Source organism: Trichoderma citrinoviride (assembly GCF_003025115.1).
Source record: "Trichoderma citrinoviride strain TUCIM 6016 unplaced genomic scaffold BBK36scaffold_2, whole genome shotgun sequence".
NCBI lineage: Eukaryota > Fungi > Ascomycota > Sordariomycetes > Hypocreales > Hypocreaceae > Trichoderma > Trichoderma citrinoviride.
Window position 1 is genome coordinate 2,048,478 of NW_020194710.1, and position 17,907 is coordinate 2,066,384.

At 55.5% G+C, this 17,907-nt stretch overlaps 8 protein-coding genes across 8 annotated transcripts in view; 3 read left to right on the forward strand and 5 right to left on the reverse strand.

Moving 5' to 3' along the window:
• The window catches only part of BBK36DRAFT_1132902 (3-beta hydroxysteroid dehydrogenase/isomerase), a gene marked incomplete at its 3' end in the record, with an annotated part of 1,232 nt that extends 442 nt beyond the window's left edge, over nt 1–790 (reverse strand). Inside the window, exons 1-2 of the mRNA XM_024892049.1 lie at nt 278–790; nt 43–192 (exon numbers count right to left, since the gene is read on the reverse strand). Of these exons, the coding sequence (XP_024753189.1) occupies nt 43–192; nt 278–754 (627 nt within the window). The 5' untranslated portion in view covers nt 755–790. The remainder of the gene's footprint in view (nt 1–42; nt 193–277) is intronic.
• Nucleotides 791–1,403: 613 nt separating this feature from the next.
• On the forward strand, nt 1,404–2,825 carry BBK36DRAFT_1111092 (hypothetical protein; the record flags this gene model as incomplete). Its single annotated transcript, XM_024889668.1, has 1 exon — nt 1,404–2,825. The coding sequence occupies one exon, from the start codon at nt 1,404–1,406 to the stop codon at nt 2,823–2,825; it is 1,422 nt and encodes a 473-aa protein (XP_024753190.1).
• Nucleotides 2,826–3,347: 522 nt separating this feature from the next.
• BBK36DRAFT_151548 (hypothetical protein) lies at nt 3,348–4,424 on the reverse strand (the record flags this gene model as incomplete). Its single annotated transcript, XM_024897592.1, has 2 exons — nt 3,837–4,424; nt 3,348–3,767 (listed from the first exon to the last, which is right to left on the reverse strand). The coding sequence occupies exons 1-2, from the start codon at nt 4,386–4,388 to the stop codon at nt 3,348–3,350; spliced, it is 972 nt and encodes a 323-aa protein (XP_024753191.1). The 5' UTR covers nt 4,389–4,424.
• A 489-nt stretch (nt 4,425–4,913) lies between these two features.
• BBK36DRAFT_1134357 (proteasome, subunit beta 4) lies at nt 4,914–6,218 on the forward strand. The gene is given in 6 exon segments (XM_024892278.1): nt 4,914–4,942; nt 4,999–5,073; nt 5,087–5,150; nt 5,165–5,220; nt 5,293–5,440; nt 5,549–6,218. The coding sequence occupies 3 exon segments, from the start codon at nt 5,191–5,193 to the stop codon at nt 6,154–6,156; spliced, it is 786 nt and encodes a 261-aa protein (XP_024753192.1). The 5' UTR covers nt 4,914–4,942; nt 4,999–5,073; nt 5,087–5,150; nt 5,165–5,190; the 3' UTR covers nt 6,157–6,218.
• A 600-nt stretch (nt 6,219–6,818) lies between these two features.
• Nucleotides 6,819–9,324, reverse strand: BBK36DRAFT_1156427 (isomerising glucosamine-fructose-6-phosphate aminotransferase; the record flags this gene model as incomplete). The annotated part of the gene is made up of 5 exons (XM_024893924.1): nt 6,819–7,039; nt 7,101–8,674; nt 8,752–8,983; nt 9,104–9,174; nt 9,320–9,324. The coding sequence occupies 5 exons, from the start codon at nt 9,322–9,324 to the stop codon at nt 6,819–6,821; spliced, it is 2,103 nt and encodes a 700-aa protein (XP_024753193.1).
• A 3,926-nt stretch (nt 9,325–13,250) lies between these two features.
• BBK36DRAFT_1188785 (26S proteasome subunit P45) lies at nt 13,251–14,675 on the reverse strand (the record flags this gene model as incomplete). Its single annotated transcript, XM_024896594.1, has 4 exons — nt 13,251–13,371; nt 13,458–13,914; nt 13,986–14,372; nt 14,465–14,675. The coding sequence occupies 4 exons, from the start codon at nt 14,673–14,675 to the stop codon at nt 13,251–13,253; spliced, it is 1,176 nt and encodes a 391-aa protein (XP_024753194.1).
• A 926-nt stretch (nt 14,676–15,601) lies between these two features.
• On the reverse strand, nt 15,602–16,222 carry BBK36DRAFT_1111294 (hypothetical protein; the record flags this gene model as incomplete). Its single annotated transcript, XM_024889694.1, has 1 exon — nt 15,602–16,222. One exon carries the CDS (start codon nt 16,220–16,222, stop codon nt 15,602–15,604), a length of 621 nt encoding a protein of 206 aa, XP_024753195.1.
• Nucleotides 16,223–17,232: 1,010 nt separating this feature from the next.
• Nucleotides 17,233–17,888, forward strand: BBK36DRAFT_1134360 (ubiquinol-cytochrome C reductase). Its single transcript, XM_024892279.1, has 5 exons — nt 17,233–17,347; nt 17,413–17,435; nt 17,503–17,568; nt 17,636–17,684; nt 17,745–17,888. The coding sequence occupies exons 1-5, from the start codon at nt 17,345–17,347 to the stop codon at nt 17,799–17,801; spliced, it is 198 nt and encodes a 65-aa protein (XP_024753196.1). The 5' UTR covers nt 17,233–17,344; the 3' UTR covers nt 17,802–17,888.
• The last annotated feature ends 19 nt before the right edge of the window (nt 17,889–17,907 follow it).

The following is a 17,907-nucleotide window of genomic DNA, read 5'->3' on the forward strand; positions in this document are numbered from 1 at the left end:
GTAGGTGAAGTCGAAGATGTTGGTGTTGTCGCCGAGCTGGACGTGCGTCTGCTTGTTGTCGTAGGCGCGGATGAAGCCGGCGAGGGTCTGGACGTCGCCCTCGCCGAAGATGCCCGCGGGGCGGAGGGAGGTGGTTAGCAGCTTGGAGGGTTCTTGGCGGTTGGCCTTGATGACGAGCTCTTCGGCGGCGGCCTTAACAATTGGAGATGGTCAGTTCGTGAAGCCTGGAGTATATGTAGGCAAATCTCCGAGGTGATGGGGATCATCGTTTCTTTACCTTTGTCTCGGAGTAGTACTCCTTCTGCTGGGCGCCCCTTATGACGGGCCAGTCCTCGTCCGCATTGAGCAGGTCGTTCTCGTTGTCGCTGACGACGCTGGCCGAGCTGGTGTACACGAGGGCCTTGACCCCGGAGTTCTGGCAGGCCTCGATGACGGCCTGGGTGCCGCCGATGTTGACCTTGCGGAAGAGCTCGTGGGCCGTCGTGCTGTCGCTGCTGGCCGTGGGCGAGGCGGTGTGGATGACGACGTCGGGCTTGATCGTCTTGAGCAGCTCCGTCAGCCGGGCGGCGTCGGTGATGTCGCACTCGTGGTACGAGGCGCCGGCGTTGATGTTGCGGGTGCAGCGCAGGTCGACCGAGGCGACGGCCGAGCAGGTCCACGAGGACAGCGCCTGGTTGACAATGTGGTGGCCCAGGAAGCCGTTGCCGCCAATGACCAGGACGCTGCCGAGGTCGCCTCTCTTTTCGCCGGCCATTGTTGCGGAGGGAGGGCTGGAGGGCTGGGTATAAGGCGTTGGTGGTGGTTGGAGGATGAGGTTGATATCGGGATATCAAGACATCAAATGGAGGAGTGGCCAATATTCGGTGCCATCAGGGACCCTGAGGTGGACTGGACTGCACCCCGTGCCTGGGAATTATAGTGACATTTAGCGGGGGATGCACCTGAAGCTTAGCGGTCTTCGGGGAACGTGGCATCAGTTCAGTGGGGGGTTTGGGCTGGCTACAGGCACTAGGTTTGCCGGTGTCGAATCTTGATCCATCCGATTTGTTCTCACGATTCGTCTTTATGCACTCCTCTCACCTTCACAAACGACTTCGGTCAGGACAACCAACCCACCATCTTCACCAAGATTCTCTGAAACATCTCGCGAACTCTACAGGCCGGCGGACTACATTGCCATCTCCCACTGGGAATTCAACGGAGTGCACAAATAGAGGAAACCAGCATTGTCCAACAACTGCAGTTCGCTCAACATGTATAGATGATGCATCGTCGTGATTCGTCCGCATCGCCTGATCTATCCCGTTCATCTGCTCACAGCTGAATAGGCCGAAAGTGCCATGCTCTTCCGCCCCATGCAATGTTGCGTCCATTAGTTCGGTCACAGATCGACTGACACACAAATGGAGGCAACGCAGGAGTCCGACGTCGAGATCCTAGTTCACGTCACAGCACCGAGCAGGACGGCAGACGACGTCGCCTACAGGCAGTTGGCCCAGTCCTACCTTTCATTCCAGCCGCGACATCAGCTCCCCATCTTCGCAGATCCCGCTCAACAGCAACAGCAGCATCATCCTTCAGATGCGCAGCATGCCGGCGACCGGGGAGATGCTCCCACGCAAGAGCAGCAGAGCACCGCCGCCGCTTCGTCGGGCAGGGTGTTCGCGGCGCCGTCAAGACAGCCTTGGGTTCCAGAGTCTCAGAACCTGAGCTTCCGGAGCGTCTGCGACAACCGCTTCTCGCCGCCGCTGCAAGACAGGCGCAACGTGACAGACGAGGCTCCGCCAAACCAGGAAGAGGATGGTGAATCCTTGTCGACTCAGCTTGCATCTTCATGGCATGCGCCTCCAAGTCAGATCGACGATTCTTACCCCTTGCCTGATGCCGAACTACGCCATGCCACGCCAACTAGGGTTCTTGAGCATTATATGAAGAAGCAGGGCTCAAACCCTTTCCGTAATACTCAAGCCGATCATCCAGTTCCACCAGACGGTGCTCGTGGAGGAGATACTCATATTCCGTCGTCTATCCCCATCCCCCCTGACCTGGCCGAAGATGGAAGCCACTCCCTTGGACAAGAGAAAGTTGCGAATATCATCCCCGTCACCCCCGGAGTACCGAAAGGGGCATCGACTCGAAAGCGACAAGAATTCTCCCCTACTGTGATTGACGAGACCATCTACATATCGAGCGGCACTCCCGATGATTCGGCCTCCGAAGCAGCCTCCCTTCGAGCCGAGTCTGCACCACCTCTGTCGAAGCGCCAAAAGGGACTCGTTGATGAAGCCGCGGCGACGAATCTGCAGCGGAGCTCGAGTGACACCGGGCCAGCCCGAAACACACGATCAGCAAGCTCTTACCCAGCCGCGTCGAGAGACTCATCCGACACCTTGGAAATCCGGCCCCCGTCTCCTCCCGCAAGCATCATGGACCTCGAGCCAGCAGACCTGGTGCCCGACAAGCTGGCCAAACTAGCCCAAGACCTCTCCTCTCGATATCGCCCCGTAGCGAGACGCGAACTGGAGCCCCTCGAACGGGGCTACTGGCTCCTTGACTGCAGCGGCTGGTCCGAGGACACCTTTCGCGAGAGCTGGCTCTTCCTCGGCAACTACCTCCGCAGCGGCCTGGCTGGCTGGGGCGTGTGGTGTCGCCGGGACGAGCCGCGCCGCTGGATCCGGCTCTACTGCTGGGCTCACGTCGCGAAGCATACGTATCTGCTGCTGTATCTTGCGAGCGGGAGGCAGATGAAGGGTACCGGGGCGAAATGGATTGGCGCCGATGGAGAGGTTGCGTTGGAAGTGCTGCCTGTGGAAAAGAAAGCGTAGTTATGGCTGCTTAGTCGCCTAAAGCACATCTGGTTCGATGTGCTTAAACTACTCCCGATTCGACATATCTAGAGTACATCTGATTCTATATGGGTGATGGCGAGAGCCATACTCATGGTCGTCGTTTCAAATAACAGAGCGTTGAGGGGGCTCTGCATCTCTCATTAGTGAAACTTGACTTCAGATCAGGGGTGATCTCAGGAGTCATATTAAAAACACGATCATCTCCGCAAAAGGGAAAAGGGAAAGGGAAATGGTTGAGGCATCAAATGAATATTCAACGATTGAACATCGTAAAGCATAGAAACATTACTGTTACACTGCGCGGAAAAGCTCCCCGTGAATCTCAAACAGGGTCAATACCAAAGGAAACCGCCGGGTTTTGGAAAGTTATTTATCCTTCCCTTTTCTTTCCCCCCTGCGCGCTTTTTCTTCTTCCAGTCCAAGGGTAGGGATGGATATCCCATGATACCCACTACCTCTAGATGGACAATGGTAGAACTTGTTCAGATGGAAGTAGCTCTATGCCGCAGGCGAAGGCGAGGCGAGCTTCTCCTTCCAGTACAGCTCGCCCTTCTTGCGCAAAGCCTTGACCTTCTCCCCGCTCACCTTGTTGAGCTCAGTGGCTTCTTCCACGTAAGGAGCCTTCTCATCAGGGCTCAACGACCTCCAGCGCTCGCTCATGGTGCGCATAGCATCCGTGGCGGAATCGGCGCCTGACTGGCCAAAGTTCTGCTTGATGTAAAGAGTGAAGCCGGATCCGGTACGGTGAGGGAGTCGCTCGTCGTGGAGCAAGTAGATCTTGGTCTTATCCGTCTTGCGGGCCAGGCGACGGCGGGCCAGGTTGGCCGTGTAGATCGCCTCAGGAGGGAAGGATTCGATCCATTTCTTCTTGGCCTCCTGGTTGGCGATTTTGTTGGAGTTGCCAATGGCTGCCAAGCGCTGCGAGAGAATCAAGTCAGTATGACGGCGTCATGAAGAAGATGGAGAAGCAAGAAGAAAAGGGCCTACCTCTTTCTCGGACTCGGGCAAGTTCTTGAAACTCGTAGAAAGCGCCTTGACCTTGTCCCCCAAAGCGTCGCCGCCGGTACCACCGCGCAAGTTGTCCACCATGTACACGCTCCACGCCGTCTCCGGGAGGGCAGTCGGTCCCTTGAGCAGCGACATCTGCTTCAGCTTCCGAATCTCCAGCCTCTCCTTCTGCTCATCCGTCAACGTCTTCTTCTTGGCCGCCTTGGGCTTCTTGGCCGCGGCCTTCTTCTTGACGGCCTTCTTGGCGGGCTTCTTGGCCTTGGGCTTGGCCGCCTTCTTGGCCGTCGACTTCTTGGTAGTAGAAGAGCTCTTTGGCTTTGTCGTCTTCTTGGTGGTGGACTTGGAAGCGCTGGTGGCCTTCGCGGCGGGCGAGCGCATAGACGCCGACAAGCTGATGGTGCGCACCGAGGGCGCGGCGAGGCGCAGGACGAGCGCGCGGGCTGCCAGGCCGGAGAATTGATGCCATGGGGCTGCTGCGCCGGAGCTGGTGAGCACGCGACGGGCGGCCCCGAGACCTGCGGATGACAGCATCTTGAAGGATCGAGCTATCGAACGATGATGTTTTTGGGCGCAAGCGCGAGAAGCTGTGAGGTGGTGCTGAAGCCGCCAATTGTAGAGCGCGCGCTGTGTCGAGTCGTGAAAATCTTCTCAGATGCTCTGCTAGTTGTTGTGAATTTTTATCTTCTCTTCCCTTGCTTCAAGCTGGTGGAGTTGTGGAATGGGTGTTGAGAAATGACGAGGGTTGTAGGAGGGGGAGGACGCTATCAATGGGCAGGTAAACAGCAGGCACGACTCAAGCTTATTACTGCTTGCAGCTTCCCTCCAGTTCTCGCCTTATGCTCCCTTGACGTCGTCTATCGGACGGGCTCAGCAAGTATTGAAAACTTTGTCTGCCGCTGCAAGCCCCGCGGTTCGGCACGTATGCTGTACCTTGACCTGGGGCTGGCCCAAGCTTCCTCGCCGTGGCCAATCACCGGCGGTAACGTTTGGCTTATGTAACACCTCCGCTGCCAGCTTGTAACTTGTACCCTTCTGGCTTGCAGGCACCGCTGGGACGCGCGACCACGGACTTGGCTGCATCACCAGCTTTCCAGCCAAAGCACAACTTCTTTCTCATACAGCAGTTTGCCCTTCCTCTCCCCCGCCGTCAATCGATCCGAGCCCCGTGTCTATCAGACCCGGACAGACACAGCAACAAGCGAAACAGTCTCTGTGACGTTGATCCTTGGAGAGCTGCCGCAGAATCAATCAGCCTCCCAGCTTCCGATTCTTTACCCCACGTCGTCGCTCTTCGTCAAAGCAACTTCTCACATCTCCTCCTCTATAAGCCAAAATGGATCACCGTCCGCAAGCTTGGGGCCGAGTACGCAGCAATCCTTCGATCCTCAACTTCAACCTGGTGCAAATCGCTAACTCTTTTTTTCCATTTCCATAGCCGAGAGACGACGTCTACGGCGCCTATGACCGCTCCTACATGCAGGACAATGGGCCCAAGCAAAACACCCAGCAGCCCATCGTCACCGGCACCTCAGTAATAGGCATCAAGTTCCAGGACGGCGTTGTCATGGCCGCCGATAACCTTGGTTAGCCCCCCCTCTCTATCCCCTCTCCCATCACCCCTTCCACTCCCAACAACGCAAACCAACAAGAACCTCAACATTTCGGTCCACATTCGCTGACCATCCCCCTAGCATCATACGGCTCCCTCGCACGCTTCACCGACGTCAAGCGCCTCCGCCCCTTCGCCGGAACCTCCGTCGTCGGCTTCAGCGGCGACATCTCCGACATGCAGTACCTCGACCGCCACCTCATCGACCTCTCCCTCTCCGAGGCCTACGAGTCCCCCGACAAGCCCCGCCTCAGCGCCGCCAACCTCCACCGCTACCTCGCCAAGCTCCTCTACAGCCGCCGCTCCAAGTTCGACCCCCTCTGGAACCACCTGCTGGTCGGCGGCCTCGACGACAATGGTGAGCCCTTCCTCGCCGCCGCCGACCTCCTCGGAAGCACCTACTCGGCCCCGTCCCTCGCCACGGGCTTCGGCGCCATGCTCGCCCAGCCCATCATGAGGCGCTACGTCCCCGACGAGGAGTCCGCCAAGAAGCTCTCCCGCGAAGAGGCCGTCAAGATTGTTCAGGAGGCAATGAAGGTGCTCTTCTACCGTGACGCTCGAAGTCTCGATTCGTACTCATTAGCCATTGTCACCAAGGACGGCGTTGAGCTGAAGGAGAACGAGAAGCTAGAGGACCAGAGCTGGGCGTTTGCGGACAGGATCAAGGGCTATGGCACTCAGACAGTTTAAAGAGAGAAGGAATAGTCATTGAAATCCAATTGTCGCCCATTACGTTGTTTATAGTGCAAAAGAATCAAGATATCGCCTTAGCTCTGGACTCAGAAGGGCCATGAACATCAATGCCGCTGTGTTATGAAGCGACTCGACGTTCAATGCCTGCTTTGGAAGTACCAGCCGTGTTGATTGAAATATCTCTGCCCAGAAACAGGTAATCTGGATGACAAGTGCTTCATTTCTTCACAGATAGGATAAAACAGAAGCATTCATTCTTGGTTTTACTCTTTTTTCAGTTCTTTCTCTAGATATTCAACTAGAAGATGGCGCTTCGTATACGCATATTCGCACAGCAGCACACATGTTTTCTCCATCAGAAAAGACAGGTACACCAAGACGCTCTGCCAGCCGCGTGTTCCATGCAGAACAGAACAATCCGCCCTATGCTCATCTAAAATGGAGCCCGGCCTCCCTGTCATTGGAATCCCTGTCGGGTTCCTCATTACATACAAAAAAAGAAAAGAGAGCATCCTCCTAAAACAGAAAAATCCATTGCTGAGCCGTTAAAAAAAGTTCCCTGACAGCCAACTCCTCATTATCCTTTTATTTCGTGGCAGTAGAAAACAAGCTCTGCCATAACATCGCCGTATGCCTAGAGCCGACCGGCGTCTCTTTCTTTACTCGACAGTCACAGACTTGGCCAAGTTTCGAGGGAAGTCCACGTTAAGGCCCTCGAGAACGGCCAGCCAGTAGGCAATCAGCTGCAGAGGGATAACGTTCAGGATGCCCTGCAGGCAGTCGACCGTCTTGGGGATCTCAATCTTGAGAGCATCGGAGGCCTTGAACTCCTCATCGCCAGGGTTGCAGATGACAATGGGCTTGCCACCACGAGCAATGACTATGACTACCGTTAGCTTCATGCAGAATGGGGGGAGGGAACTCAGTATTTTCAGACTTACCCTGCTGGTAGGCGTTGAGAGACTTTGTGAAGATGTCGTCACGAGTGAGGATCATGATGATGGGGAGGTTCTCGTCGACCAGGGCCAAGACACCGTGCTTCAGCTCACCAGACATGACGGCCTCGCAGTGGAGGTAGGAAATCTCCTTAATCTTCAAGGCACCCTCGAGGGCGGTGGAGAACTGGCTGCCGCGGCCAAGCAGCAACAGGGACTTCTGATCCTTGAAGACCTTCTGGCAGAGGTCCTTGATGGGTTGGTCGAGCTCAAGGATCTGCTTGATCTGGGCGGAGACGTTGGCCAGGCCTTCCATGATCTCCTCTCGGCGGGCCTTCTTCGACAGTCGGTCCTCACTAAGGGAGAGCGCGAACATGACCATGGCAATGAACTGGGAGGTGTAGGCCTTGGTGGAGGCGACACCGATCTCGGGGCCGGCGTTGACGTGGACACCGCAGTGGGTGAGGAGAGAGATGGAAGAGCCAACCACGTTGACGATGCCGACAGTGAGGGCACCACGCTCCAAGCAGTAGCGGAGGGCCATCAGAGAGTCGGCAGTCTCGCCAGACTGGGAGACAAAGACGCAGGTGTCGTCTCGGAAGACCGGGGCCTTGCGGTCAAGGAAGTCAGAGGCCAGCTCGACAGAGATGGGAATCTCGGCAAGCTCCTCAAAGATACCACGGACGGCCATGCAAGAGTGGTAACTGGTACCGCAGGCAATGAAGATGATTCTGCGGCATCGGCGGATGGTGGCAATGTATGAACGGAGACCACCCAGAGTGACGGTCTTATTGGCAATGTCAAGACGACCACGCATGGTGTTGACAACGGACTCGGGCTGCTCGAAAATCTCCTTCTGCATGAAGTGGTCGAACTTGCCCTTCATGATCTCCTGAAGCTCAAGCTCCAGAGTGTGGATGGCGCGGACGTTGGAGCTGCCATCGGCCTTCTTCAGGCGGTGGATGTTGAGGGAACCCTCGTGGATGTGAGCAATATCGTCATCCTCGAGGTACAGGACCTTCTTGGTGTGCTCAACAATCGCAGCGGGGTCGGAAGAAAGGAAGAACTCAGTGGGCATGGGCATGCCGTCGTCAGTCATGAAAGCACGCGACTGAGAGCGGTGGAGGAGAGACTTGTCGGGAGCACCCAGGGCGCTGGAGGGGGCGAGGAGTTCGCCATCCTTCTTGAGGGCAACGGTCTGAGAGGCAGCCTCTGCGGAGAGGGGAAGGTTGTCCTCGCCATACTCCACGTCGACAAAGTCGACCTTCATGCGGCGCTGAGTCTTGACGCCGATGACGAGAGGAGAACCCTTTCGGGCAGCAATAACCTCATGGGGGTAGTGGACAGACTTGATCAACAGACCATAGGCACCCTCAAGCTCCTGGATGACGGCCTTGACGAGGTCGGTGAAACCAATCTGGGGGTGCTGGTCGTAGATGTACTTGGCCAGCTTGGCAATGCACTCGGTGTCGGTCTCAGTCTCAAACTTGAAGCCCTTGCTGCTCAGGAGAGTCTTGAGTTCCTTGTAGTTGGTGATGATACCGTTGTGGACAACAGTGAACTCCCAGTTGGGGTCAGATCTGGTTGGTGGGACGCGTTCAGTCAGCTAACCCATTTCAAAGTTCCTATGCGCAATGCTTGGAGGGGAGAGACAAACCGGTGAGGGTGGCAGTTGACGGTGGAAGGGGGACCGTGAGTGGCCCATCGGGTGTGGGCAATGCCGGCATGTGAGTCGAAGACCTTGGTCAGGTCCAATGGGGCCTCGTCTATGAGCTTCCTCAGCTTGGCCACCTTGCCAACCTCCTTGAAGGCCAGGACCTCGTTCTTCTTGTCGCCATCGATGGCCAGACCGGCGGAGTCGTATCCTCTGTACTCAAGACGGGAAAGACCTGCGAAAAGACCACAGGTTAGCCATCGACTCCTCTTTTCCCATGTGTATTCTGCCACTTGCGAGGCAATGGCCTCCCAACGAGGCCCAAATCACGAGGCGGAGGCTTCTTCGTCCTTACCATTGAGCAGGGTGTCGAGGATGAACTTGCGGTCCTTCTCGACCAGGTAGTTGACGTATCCGAAAATACCACTATAGACAAGAAGCAGAATAGAGTCAGTCGCAGTCCAATTGCCAATTGCCATCCGTCATCATCACCAGCACGGCCATTGGCGGCACCACGGCAGAAAGGACAGATGCGGAGCGGGGCGGTGAATGGTGGGATGGGAGAGCTCACCACATGGTTGCTGCTGGTTGCTGAGACGATGATGGAGATCAAGGAGAACGAATGGTGGTGATGGAGTCGAGTGGAAATAAACGAGAGTCGAGCGCGGAGTGGGATGAAGAGGAGGAGTCGAAAGAAGGAAGACGGACAAGTTTATAAGGTCGACAACACAGAGCAAGATAAGGTAGGTAAGGGGGAAGGTCTGGTCTGGTGTAAGAGCGAAAAGGAGGGGAGGCGCGGACAGATGACGGGAGTTTTGGCTTTGGGCTGCACGCGAAGGAGGGCCGCTCTGGTCTCTATATGTACTCCGGGCTGGTACCGGTACTGCGATTACTACTGGATTACTTGGTCTCAACTCAGGTCTTTATCTCACTGGCCGTCGAGTGACTGCAGTGCTGAGCAGCGCACGACACCGGTGCTCGTACCAGTGACTCCCTTGGCTGGTGAGTGGGAAAAGGAGCACTGGCCAGAAGTAGCGGAGCGAGGCTTGGGGCTCAGCTTAATGTGGAGAGGGGGCAGAGGAGAGGGTCCGAGGTGGGCAAGCAGCCGGTACGCAGACGATACGCCAGACACAGTGCTGCTGCTGCCGCCGACCGTGTACTGCGCGAGTCGCTCCTGAGGATGACGGAGAGGATCCAATGTTGTCGAGCTGCTGCCCCTCCTGCCCTCCCTCGGACGCCTGCTAAGGCCGGGCCTGCTTGCCCACCATTTTCGTCGCGGCGGTACCCGGTACCTCGTACCTGCGTCGCAGGCCCAGGCCAGGTTTGTCTTTACGAGCCCTTCCAGTCGCTGTTGCTTGGCTCGACGATGGACACGGTTGGTTGACGGGCATTCACTCAGCTGTCCCTCCTTGCGTGCCTTGCCTTGCCTTTGGCCGATCTGGGGTTCCATGCAAGCTCGGGTTACCTACGGGGGGCCGGCGTCTTGGCCTCAACGTCACCGCTCTCCGACCACCAACACCGCGAGGTGGTGAGAGTTACGTACTCCGTACTTGGTCCATCAGCAGGCGAGAACCAAGCCATACGCGCATGATATCAGCACAGGTGCCGCGTGAAGCAGCTCGACAACCACTCATCACCCGTCGGTAAGCTCGATTGCCGAATGCGGCTCACGGCCCAAAGCCTCAGTTCGCCATGGCTGCAGTTGATTGATGCCCAGGGGGCGTGTGACTGGGAGCTGCGGATGGCCTCGGCAGCTCATCCTCACAGCTTTAACGAGGACATGGACACCCGTATGCTTAACCTCGAGAGGCTGTCTGCGTGCGCCATCGCCTGGCAGCTACTGGCCGCATTGGCTTCGACGAGGCGGGGTCGAGGCGTTTGCGCACGCAGATCCAGAAACGAGCAACGACGGACAACGACAGACAGATGGACGGCCCAAGCCATACATGTTGCGAGTGCTTTTGCATCTCTTGTCGTCCACAGCGCCTGCGGGTGTACGAAGCACTCGTCCTCGATATCGGGCAGCCATGCCTCTCTTCGTGAGCAGAGCAGGACATGTAAACACAGTGACTGGACAACGGCCCTGCACCTCTCCCGCACTAAGAGAGGCGCCCCTCTCTCGAGGTATTGTCGACATCTTCAGACTGGTGGGGCTCCGTCGTCAGCGGACAAAGTAAGGTATGTATGACAGACGAGCTACGACCTCCCAACAACTCCCACGGGTTTCTGATTATTGCTTATTAGTGCACTCCGTCTCCCCTATCCTATGCTTTCAATGCCCAGTGAGGAACTCGGCTTCGACACAGACCGGCTGGCAGCCCCTCGAAAGAAGCTTCCCTCGCCACGGCAACCGCCAGCCATGGCTGAGAAGAGCGTTCCACTGCCGGCACGCAAGACCAAAGCCTAGCCCTCGCCGACCGGACGCTAGCTTGTGTCCTCTTCGGAATGCGTTAGATCAAGGGGAAAAGGAGCCTCGTGTGGCGTCCACCAGCGACTCACCACCAATGCCCACCGGCCGACCGTTTGACCTTGGCCAATCGCGGCCCTCGGGTTCGTGCTAGAGGTCTTACATAGGCAAGCAGGATCCGTACCATGCTCCGTCCGGGAATCCGTTCACCAGTTTTCTGCTCGACGGCTCGCCAGTAATACTCCGCAGCCTTGCCGTTCATGAGCGGGCGAGAGACTCTGGTAACTGCTGGCTCAGTTCTGCTACGACTAGTAGTACTCGAGTTCTGTCAAGCATGAAGTGCAAGTAGCAGTACACCGGGCACAGACCCATTGAAACGGCCGGCACACGTTTCACGATCTCGGCTTGAAAATTTTGGCAGCCAGCACAAAAAGGAGGGATTTCACTTGCGGCCGTGGCACCTCGAGAGGACGTCATAGGTTCGTATTTGGCCCCGGTGAAGGTGAAGCACTCCGTCGAGGTAGCAGCAATACCACTGACACAGACCTGTCCAGGTTGAATTGGACCCGTGAAATGCGGTATGTCGTATCTACCAAGTACCATCATACGCAGATCCCATCTCTCTCCCTTTTCTGCTCTCCTCAGATAAGAAGCAGACCCCTGTCCGTTTCCGCCGGCATTGTGCCTAGAATCATGCCGCCGTCTTCCATTCTTCCAAAATACGGAGTCGCGGTGCTGAAAATAGCCCACCCGGTCCATCGATGAAATTGCAGCCTCGTATGCCCGTGATGCTAACGCTACCACTCCCACTCGCTTGCGCCGATTCCACCAAGAAAGACAAAGAAAAACACACCAGGGCTCGACTAATTCGTGGCGCACGCCTTCCGATCGCCACGTCCGCCAAAGGAATCAAGGAAAGAAACAGGACCTCCCCTCCCTCCTACGACAAAAAAAAGTCAATCAGTCAATCTGGACCCCTGGCTTTTGGCGCGACAGCGCCATAAAAAAATCCAGATCGCGCTCACAGCCTCATTGATTTGCCCCTAAGCACCCCCTAGCAACGAACGGCTTCTTAGCTTGGCACTTCTAGGATTTCCAAGAATAGCATCACGTCTTTGATCGCTGTGCTGAGATATGGAGTCTATCGCCAAGTTTCTCACCAACCGCTCAAGGTGTACTGCATTGCATGGTACGGCTCGATCTTTTTGCCCTTTTGAGAAGAAAGCTCAAGCCTTTTGCTCCTTCGCGAACTTTATTATTAGCAAGCGCCGAGTATGGAAATATCAGCAAAGCCACCCGCCATCGTAGAGCTACTATTGGCCCCTTTGGAGGTTACCTATGACTGAATAATCTGCTGATCACGCAGCCCTCGAATAAACAAGACACCAAACGGGAAAGAAAACGATAAAACAATGACAACAACAGAACGCCGACACGGAGGAGCCGCAGAGTCGAGAAGAAAAATGTGGTGTGGCTTGTCCGCCATGAGAAAGGTTCGTCTCCAGCTAAAAACCGCCGCCTGTGATATCTGACATCAGCACAACCGTCACCAGTCTGCCTTGCCTTAACCCCCTCCTACTAATCGGGCTGTGACCAGTGAGAGGGCAAGAAACAAAGGTAAACACAAAGACAAGCGCATTCAGCCGCTCTTTTGGTGTGTGTGCCATGCCAGTCAGTATTGCATCCCGAACCATCTTCCAAGGTATCGCACGAACTTGCATATTGCTTGAGCCAGACACCTCTCCAGCCACCCATGACGCTGATTTAAATAGAGCCAGCATGTCGCTTCCTGGATAGTGTCTGTAAATATCGGCTGACATGTCAAGATTACCCATCAACACCAAGTCTTCAATATCTAAACAATCACCATCATCAACAGATGCCTATTGGAGGCCTGAGGCAAATGCCCCTCCAGTTCCCATTTGAGCTGATGCCTGCCATTCTTATGCCAAGTCACTCAGCATTCGCATCTACTGGGTAACTTCATTATTGTACAGTTCCTAGAAAGTGTGCTCATTATCGGCTGGCCGTCTTTTCTTCACCGGCGCCAGAAACCCCCTTCCTCAAAGATCCCTGCCCTAAGAGTGGGAGGTCTTTACAGCTTCTGGTACTCAAGCTTGCCTTCCAGCTTCTTCGCCTCCATCACCTTGCGCACAGCCCTGTTGAAGTCGTCCTGGTTGACCGACTCTCGGTAGTCCTTGATGGCAAACAGGCCGCTGTGGTCGACTCTTCGTTAGCAAGGAACTCTTCATAGACAAAAGCCCCCCTCTCTTTGGGGAATGGCGGGATATCAAAGACTCACGCTTCAGTGACCACGTTTCGCAAGTCAGCTCCGTTCAAACCATCACTCATCTTCACCACGCTTTCGAAATCGATATCGCCGTCAATAACGACAGAAGAGGCATGGATCTTGAGAATCTCCAGCCGTCCAACCTCGTTCGGCAGCGGAATCTCAATCTTCCGGTCCAGGCGCCCGGCACGCAGCAGCGCGGGGTCCAGGGTGTCCGGTCTGTTCGTAGCCATGATGATCTTTGTCTTGCCCAGGTAGTCGAAGCCGTCCAGCTGGTTGAGGAGCTCCATCAGCGTTCTCTGGATCTCACGGTCGGCACTGGTGCCTTCGGAGAATCGTCGGCCTCCGATGGCATCGATCTCGTCCATGAAGATGATGCACGGCTCGTGCTCCTTTGCGTAGCCAAACATTTCTCGGATCAACCTTGCTGACTCTCCAATGTACTTGTCGACGATGGCGGAAGAAACGACTGGAAGGGTGTCAGCTCTGGCTCGTCCAACGCACAAAGACTGCAACCATGTTATCATGATAGCAACTCACCTTTTAAGAAATTTGTCTCCAGACTGCTTGCAACTGCTCTGGCCAGCAGGGTCTTTCCTGTGCCGGGGGGGCCGTACAGCAGGACACCCTTGGGCGGCTTGATGCCGACTCTGAGGAAGAGCTCTGGGTTTTTCAAGGGAAGCTCAATGACTTCTCTCAGCTCGCGAATCTGGTCGTTGAGGCCACCGATGCCCGCAAAGCTGACCTGGCCAGGGTCCTCCAGTGACATGTTGTAGACTAACGGGTCGACCTCTCGCGGGAGCATGCGCATGATGGTCAATGTCGTCATATCGAGCGCGACACGTGTGCCCTGCTTCATCTTGGACTTGTCGACCTTGGATCTGCAGCCGACGACATATCGAGGGCCCGACGACGCCTTGACAATAACTGGGGGGGAAAGCACTCCGAGTTAGCAATCATCTCTCTGGAACCAGCTTCCTCCAATCCTTCAGCACCACCCGTAGCGAATTGCGGCTTACATCTCTCCTCGTCCAGCTGCTTCAGGACTTCGCCGATAATCTGCCCTACGCTCTGAAGTGCCTTGATGTTCTCCTCTGTTCGGTCATACTCCTTCTGCAGGTCCTTGATCTCTAGCCGTAGGTTCTTGAGCTTTGCTTCCCATTCGCGGGACTCGATGAGCTTCGCCCGGTAGGCGTTGAGGGCCGACTGGCGCTCTTCTTCCGCAGACATGGTTGGGTGCGGCGAGCTGCAACGATGGTGATGCTATGCCCTGGGATAGAGACGGTGTCTTTTGGTTCCGGGCTTCGTCCTGTCGGTTCGTTTGGTAGCTTGGCTGGAAGTTGGTAGTGCCAGATCGGGTCCGTGGCGGGCTGCTTCCTTTGCAATCGTGGAGGCTTACCTCACTCGCTGGAGCCTTGAGCTAATCCCTGCCAGCAGCCTCTCGGCAGAAGATCGGCAATACTCTCGGCCCCGGTCAACAGCTCCAAGTTGTAGCTCAACTCTCTTCAGTGGCATCAATATGTTCGACCATTGTCTGTATATTTCATGTATTCTCCCTTTAAATGCCCAGTGAATTTATCTACATCTTAGTTCTTTATTTGAGTAAGAAGCAAGTCATCCAATTCTCTCAAGTCTCCACAGATTGTATGCGGCTGAAGCACAAAGGACATGGACAACTTGGCGGGGGAGCTTGTAAGTTTGCTTCAGGTAACTGAGATGCCAGGCATGCAGATAGTAATTTACCTAGAAGTTGAAGGCATGTAAGATATAACCGATTGATCGCAGCTGTCCCATCTATGTCCATACATGTAACAGATCTCAAGCTTCGCTTTTTGCTCCATGCTTCAATCGTACCAACACTCGGGATAGAGGTACAGGGATCTTTCAGTGCCCCGCTATCCCAAGTCTCTCGGAGCTGATGAAGTCCTCCTGACCCCTTCTTGAATCTGGCGTCTCCAATCGTCTGCCTTGAGACCAAGCGAGAATGATTTTTGACTTGGTGAGGCTGGCAAGCTATGCAGCTCCTGCAGGAGCTGCAGAAGGCTGTGATTGTTGTGGCATAATGCGGCATGATCGTCGGCACGGAACGTATCGCCTTTGAGGAACAGCAAGTCCCCTGTCCAGATTGTGCTTGTGTAGGTACATAAAACTGCGCTTCATTTCTTGGTCTCGCCACTCTCCACTGCGCCGTCTTTCGTAGCATCCTTCGGTTCGCCGTCGGCATCAAATCCAAGGGCGTCCAATTCGCGAATGAGCTCGTTGATCTTGATGACCTTTGCGATCTGTTCGGGCAGCAGGCCCTCACCACCATCCTTCTTCATCTTGAGTTCTTTGGCCTGTTTGAGCTTCTTCTTAAGGCTTCTGGCTTTCTTCTCGCGCTCGACCTCTGGGTCAACCTCTTCCGCCTTGGGCTGTTGGTCCGTGGACGTTGCAGCGGCAGTGGCATCAGCCTTGGTCTCGCCTTCGCCGTCGCCACCCGAGGCCTTGGCCTTTTTCCGAGCCTCTCGTCGCTTCGCGTTCTTGTTGCTTGCGGCAGAGCCCTGGTCCGGCTTTTCATCTTGCGCCGCAGCGCCAGGTATGCCTATCCGCTTGCCGCGCTCTCGAAAGGCTTCGGCGGTTCGGTTCTTGTAGACTTCGACATCTTCGGGAGGCTGGTAGCCGGGACGGATCTTGATGGCCTTGCGCTTGCTGCCGTCGGCTCGGATTGACTCGGGGATGTGACGCTCTCCGCTGGCCTCGTCTGTCGCAATGCCGGACCTCGTCGTAGAGGGCGCCATTGTCGCGGCTGCAGGGGACGTCGAAAGACCGGAACGGCAGTGACTCAGCGGTGCCCAATCACAGCCCGTTTGACGGAGATGGCGCTGATGCACGAGGCGGTTGTTGTGACAGCAAGGCTCCCGGTGAAATAAAACTGGTGCTCTCAGGCACAGCTCGCGAATTGGCCGGGCAATGGGCAGCGCAGTGCCTGTGGTTGTGTCAACAGCTGGAGGCTCGGATGGAACCGAGGATGTTACAAACAGGCAGAAAAAGAGCCCTCAAGGGCCAGCAGCTGCAACCCCACTATTCCTTCTGCAGTACGCTCCTAGTGGCTGAGCTTAATTCAATATCTCCTTGAAGCGTCAGAAGAGTCGTGCTTCCGTATAGTCTACAAGGACTCTTCGTTTTGTATGATTTTATGGGAGCAAAGGCAGGCGGTCTTTGGCTATCATCCTTGATAAGAGGTCTGTCCACGCAAAGTTCAGGCAAGATGGTAGAGGATCTCACAGTACCTTAGGTACACTAACAGGGACCATATCAACGCACGAACTATGAGCTCTCTCTCAGGATGGCTTAGATATCATAGTCTACCTAAGCTGGCATCCAAGGCTTCTCCTAAAGTCACGGGAGATTGGTATAATGGATCTATCAGGAACAATACAGTATTCTACATGCCAAAATACGCACAAGTCAAGGAAGTCCAGGTTCACAGCCGGTGTTAACTCGTAGCTGAGGATAAGTCCATGTTACAGCCTATTAAGGTGACAGTTGAACAACTGCGACTCCTTTATCACTGGAGCCCCGCTCGACTATCTATCTCGCACAAGGTAGTGCAGAAGGCAAATACATTGAAAGATGCCCGAGTTGAAGCTCATCCATGGCCAAAGTTACAAGTTATTAGAGGCACTGTAAGAGACGGCAAAAGAAAGGCGGGAGACGCCGGGAGAGAATTGTGGGGCGGAATGGCAGACTGCTGCTGGCCAATCAGCGTTGCTTACTTCCTGCTTGCAACTTCGCGGATTTCCCTAGCAGAACTTCTTCTGAGGCCATTCCTAACCTCGAAAAAACCCGCCAAAGGAGCACCTCGGCCTCTACGCACTCTTGACTGCACCCGAAGCTTTCAATTGCTCGTCATCGCCAACATGGTAAGCATCAATACGGCCCAGTCTGCTCCGTGACCGCGTCATCGGCTAATCGCGCACATGCGCAGTCTCTCGCACAGTCAATCTACAGGCAAGTCGCAGCGACAGCGAACGGACGAGCGAACGTCGAGCCGGCATTCTAACACCTCACTGTGCAGCACCGTGTTCCGCAAGAACTGGACCATGCTTGCGGCCGTCTTTGGCGCGGGCTTTGCCTGGGAGATGTACGAGAAACCTATGCTATTCATGGAGCACCGGGACAAGGCGGATTGCTAACCAACGGTCCAACAGCGGTTTCAACTCCACCATGAACAAGATCTGGGACGCCAACAACCGAGGCGTAAGTTTCGAGCCGAGTCGAGGGACCAAATCGTCGGACGAGGGCTAACCAGGAGAACAGCGCCAATGGAAGGACATCCGACACAAGTACGTTGAGGGCGGCGAGGACGAGGAGTAAAGACAGCTTGGCAGATAAAAACTACGGTTACTATGGCTAGAATGGGCGCGGCGTGGGAGTGTCTGAGGAAAATGTACAAAAGCAACGAGAAATAGAACGATTCGCA

What these genes read in the sequence shown, in the direction of transcription:
- BBK36DRAFT_1134357 (XM_024892278.1), top strand. Translation starts at nt 5,191, where the DNA reads ATGGATCACCGTCCGCAAGCTTGGGGCCGA. An exon ending in GTCCGCAAGCTTGGGGCCGA is followed by an intron (nt 5,221 to 5,292) that starts GTACGCAGCAAT and finishes CCATTTCCATAG; the next exon opens with CCGAGAGACGACGTCTACGG. An exon ending in CATGGCCGCCGATAACCTTG is followed by an intron (nt 5,441 to 5,548) that starts GTTAGCCCCCCC and finishes CCATCCCCCTAG; the next exon opens with CATCATACGGCTCCCTCGCA.
- BBK36DRAFT_1134360 (XM_024892279.1), top strand. An exon ending in GCGGGCTTTGCCTGGGAGAT is followed by an intron (nt 17,569 to 17,635) that starts GTACGAGAAACC and finishes ACGGTCCAACAG; the next exon opens with CGGTTTCAACTCCACCATGA. An exon ending in GGGACGCCAACAACCGAGGC is followed by an intron (nt 17,685 to 17,744) that starts GTAAGTTTCGAG and finishes CCAGGAGAACAG; the next exon opens with CGCCAATGGAAGGACATCCG.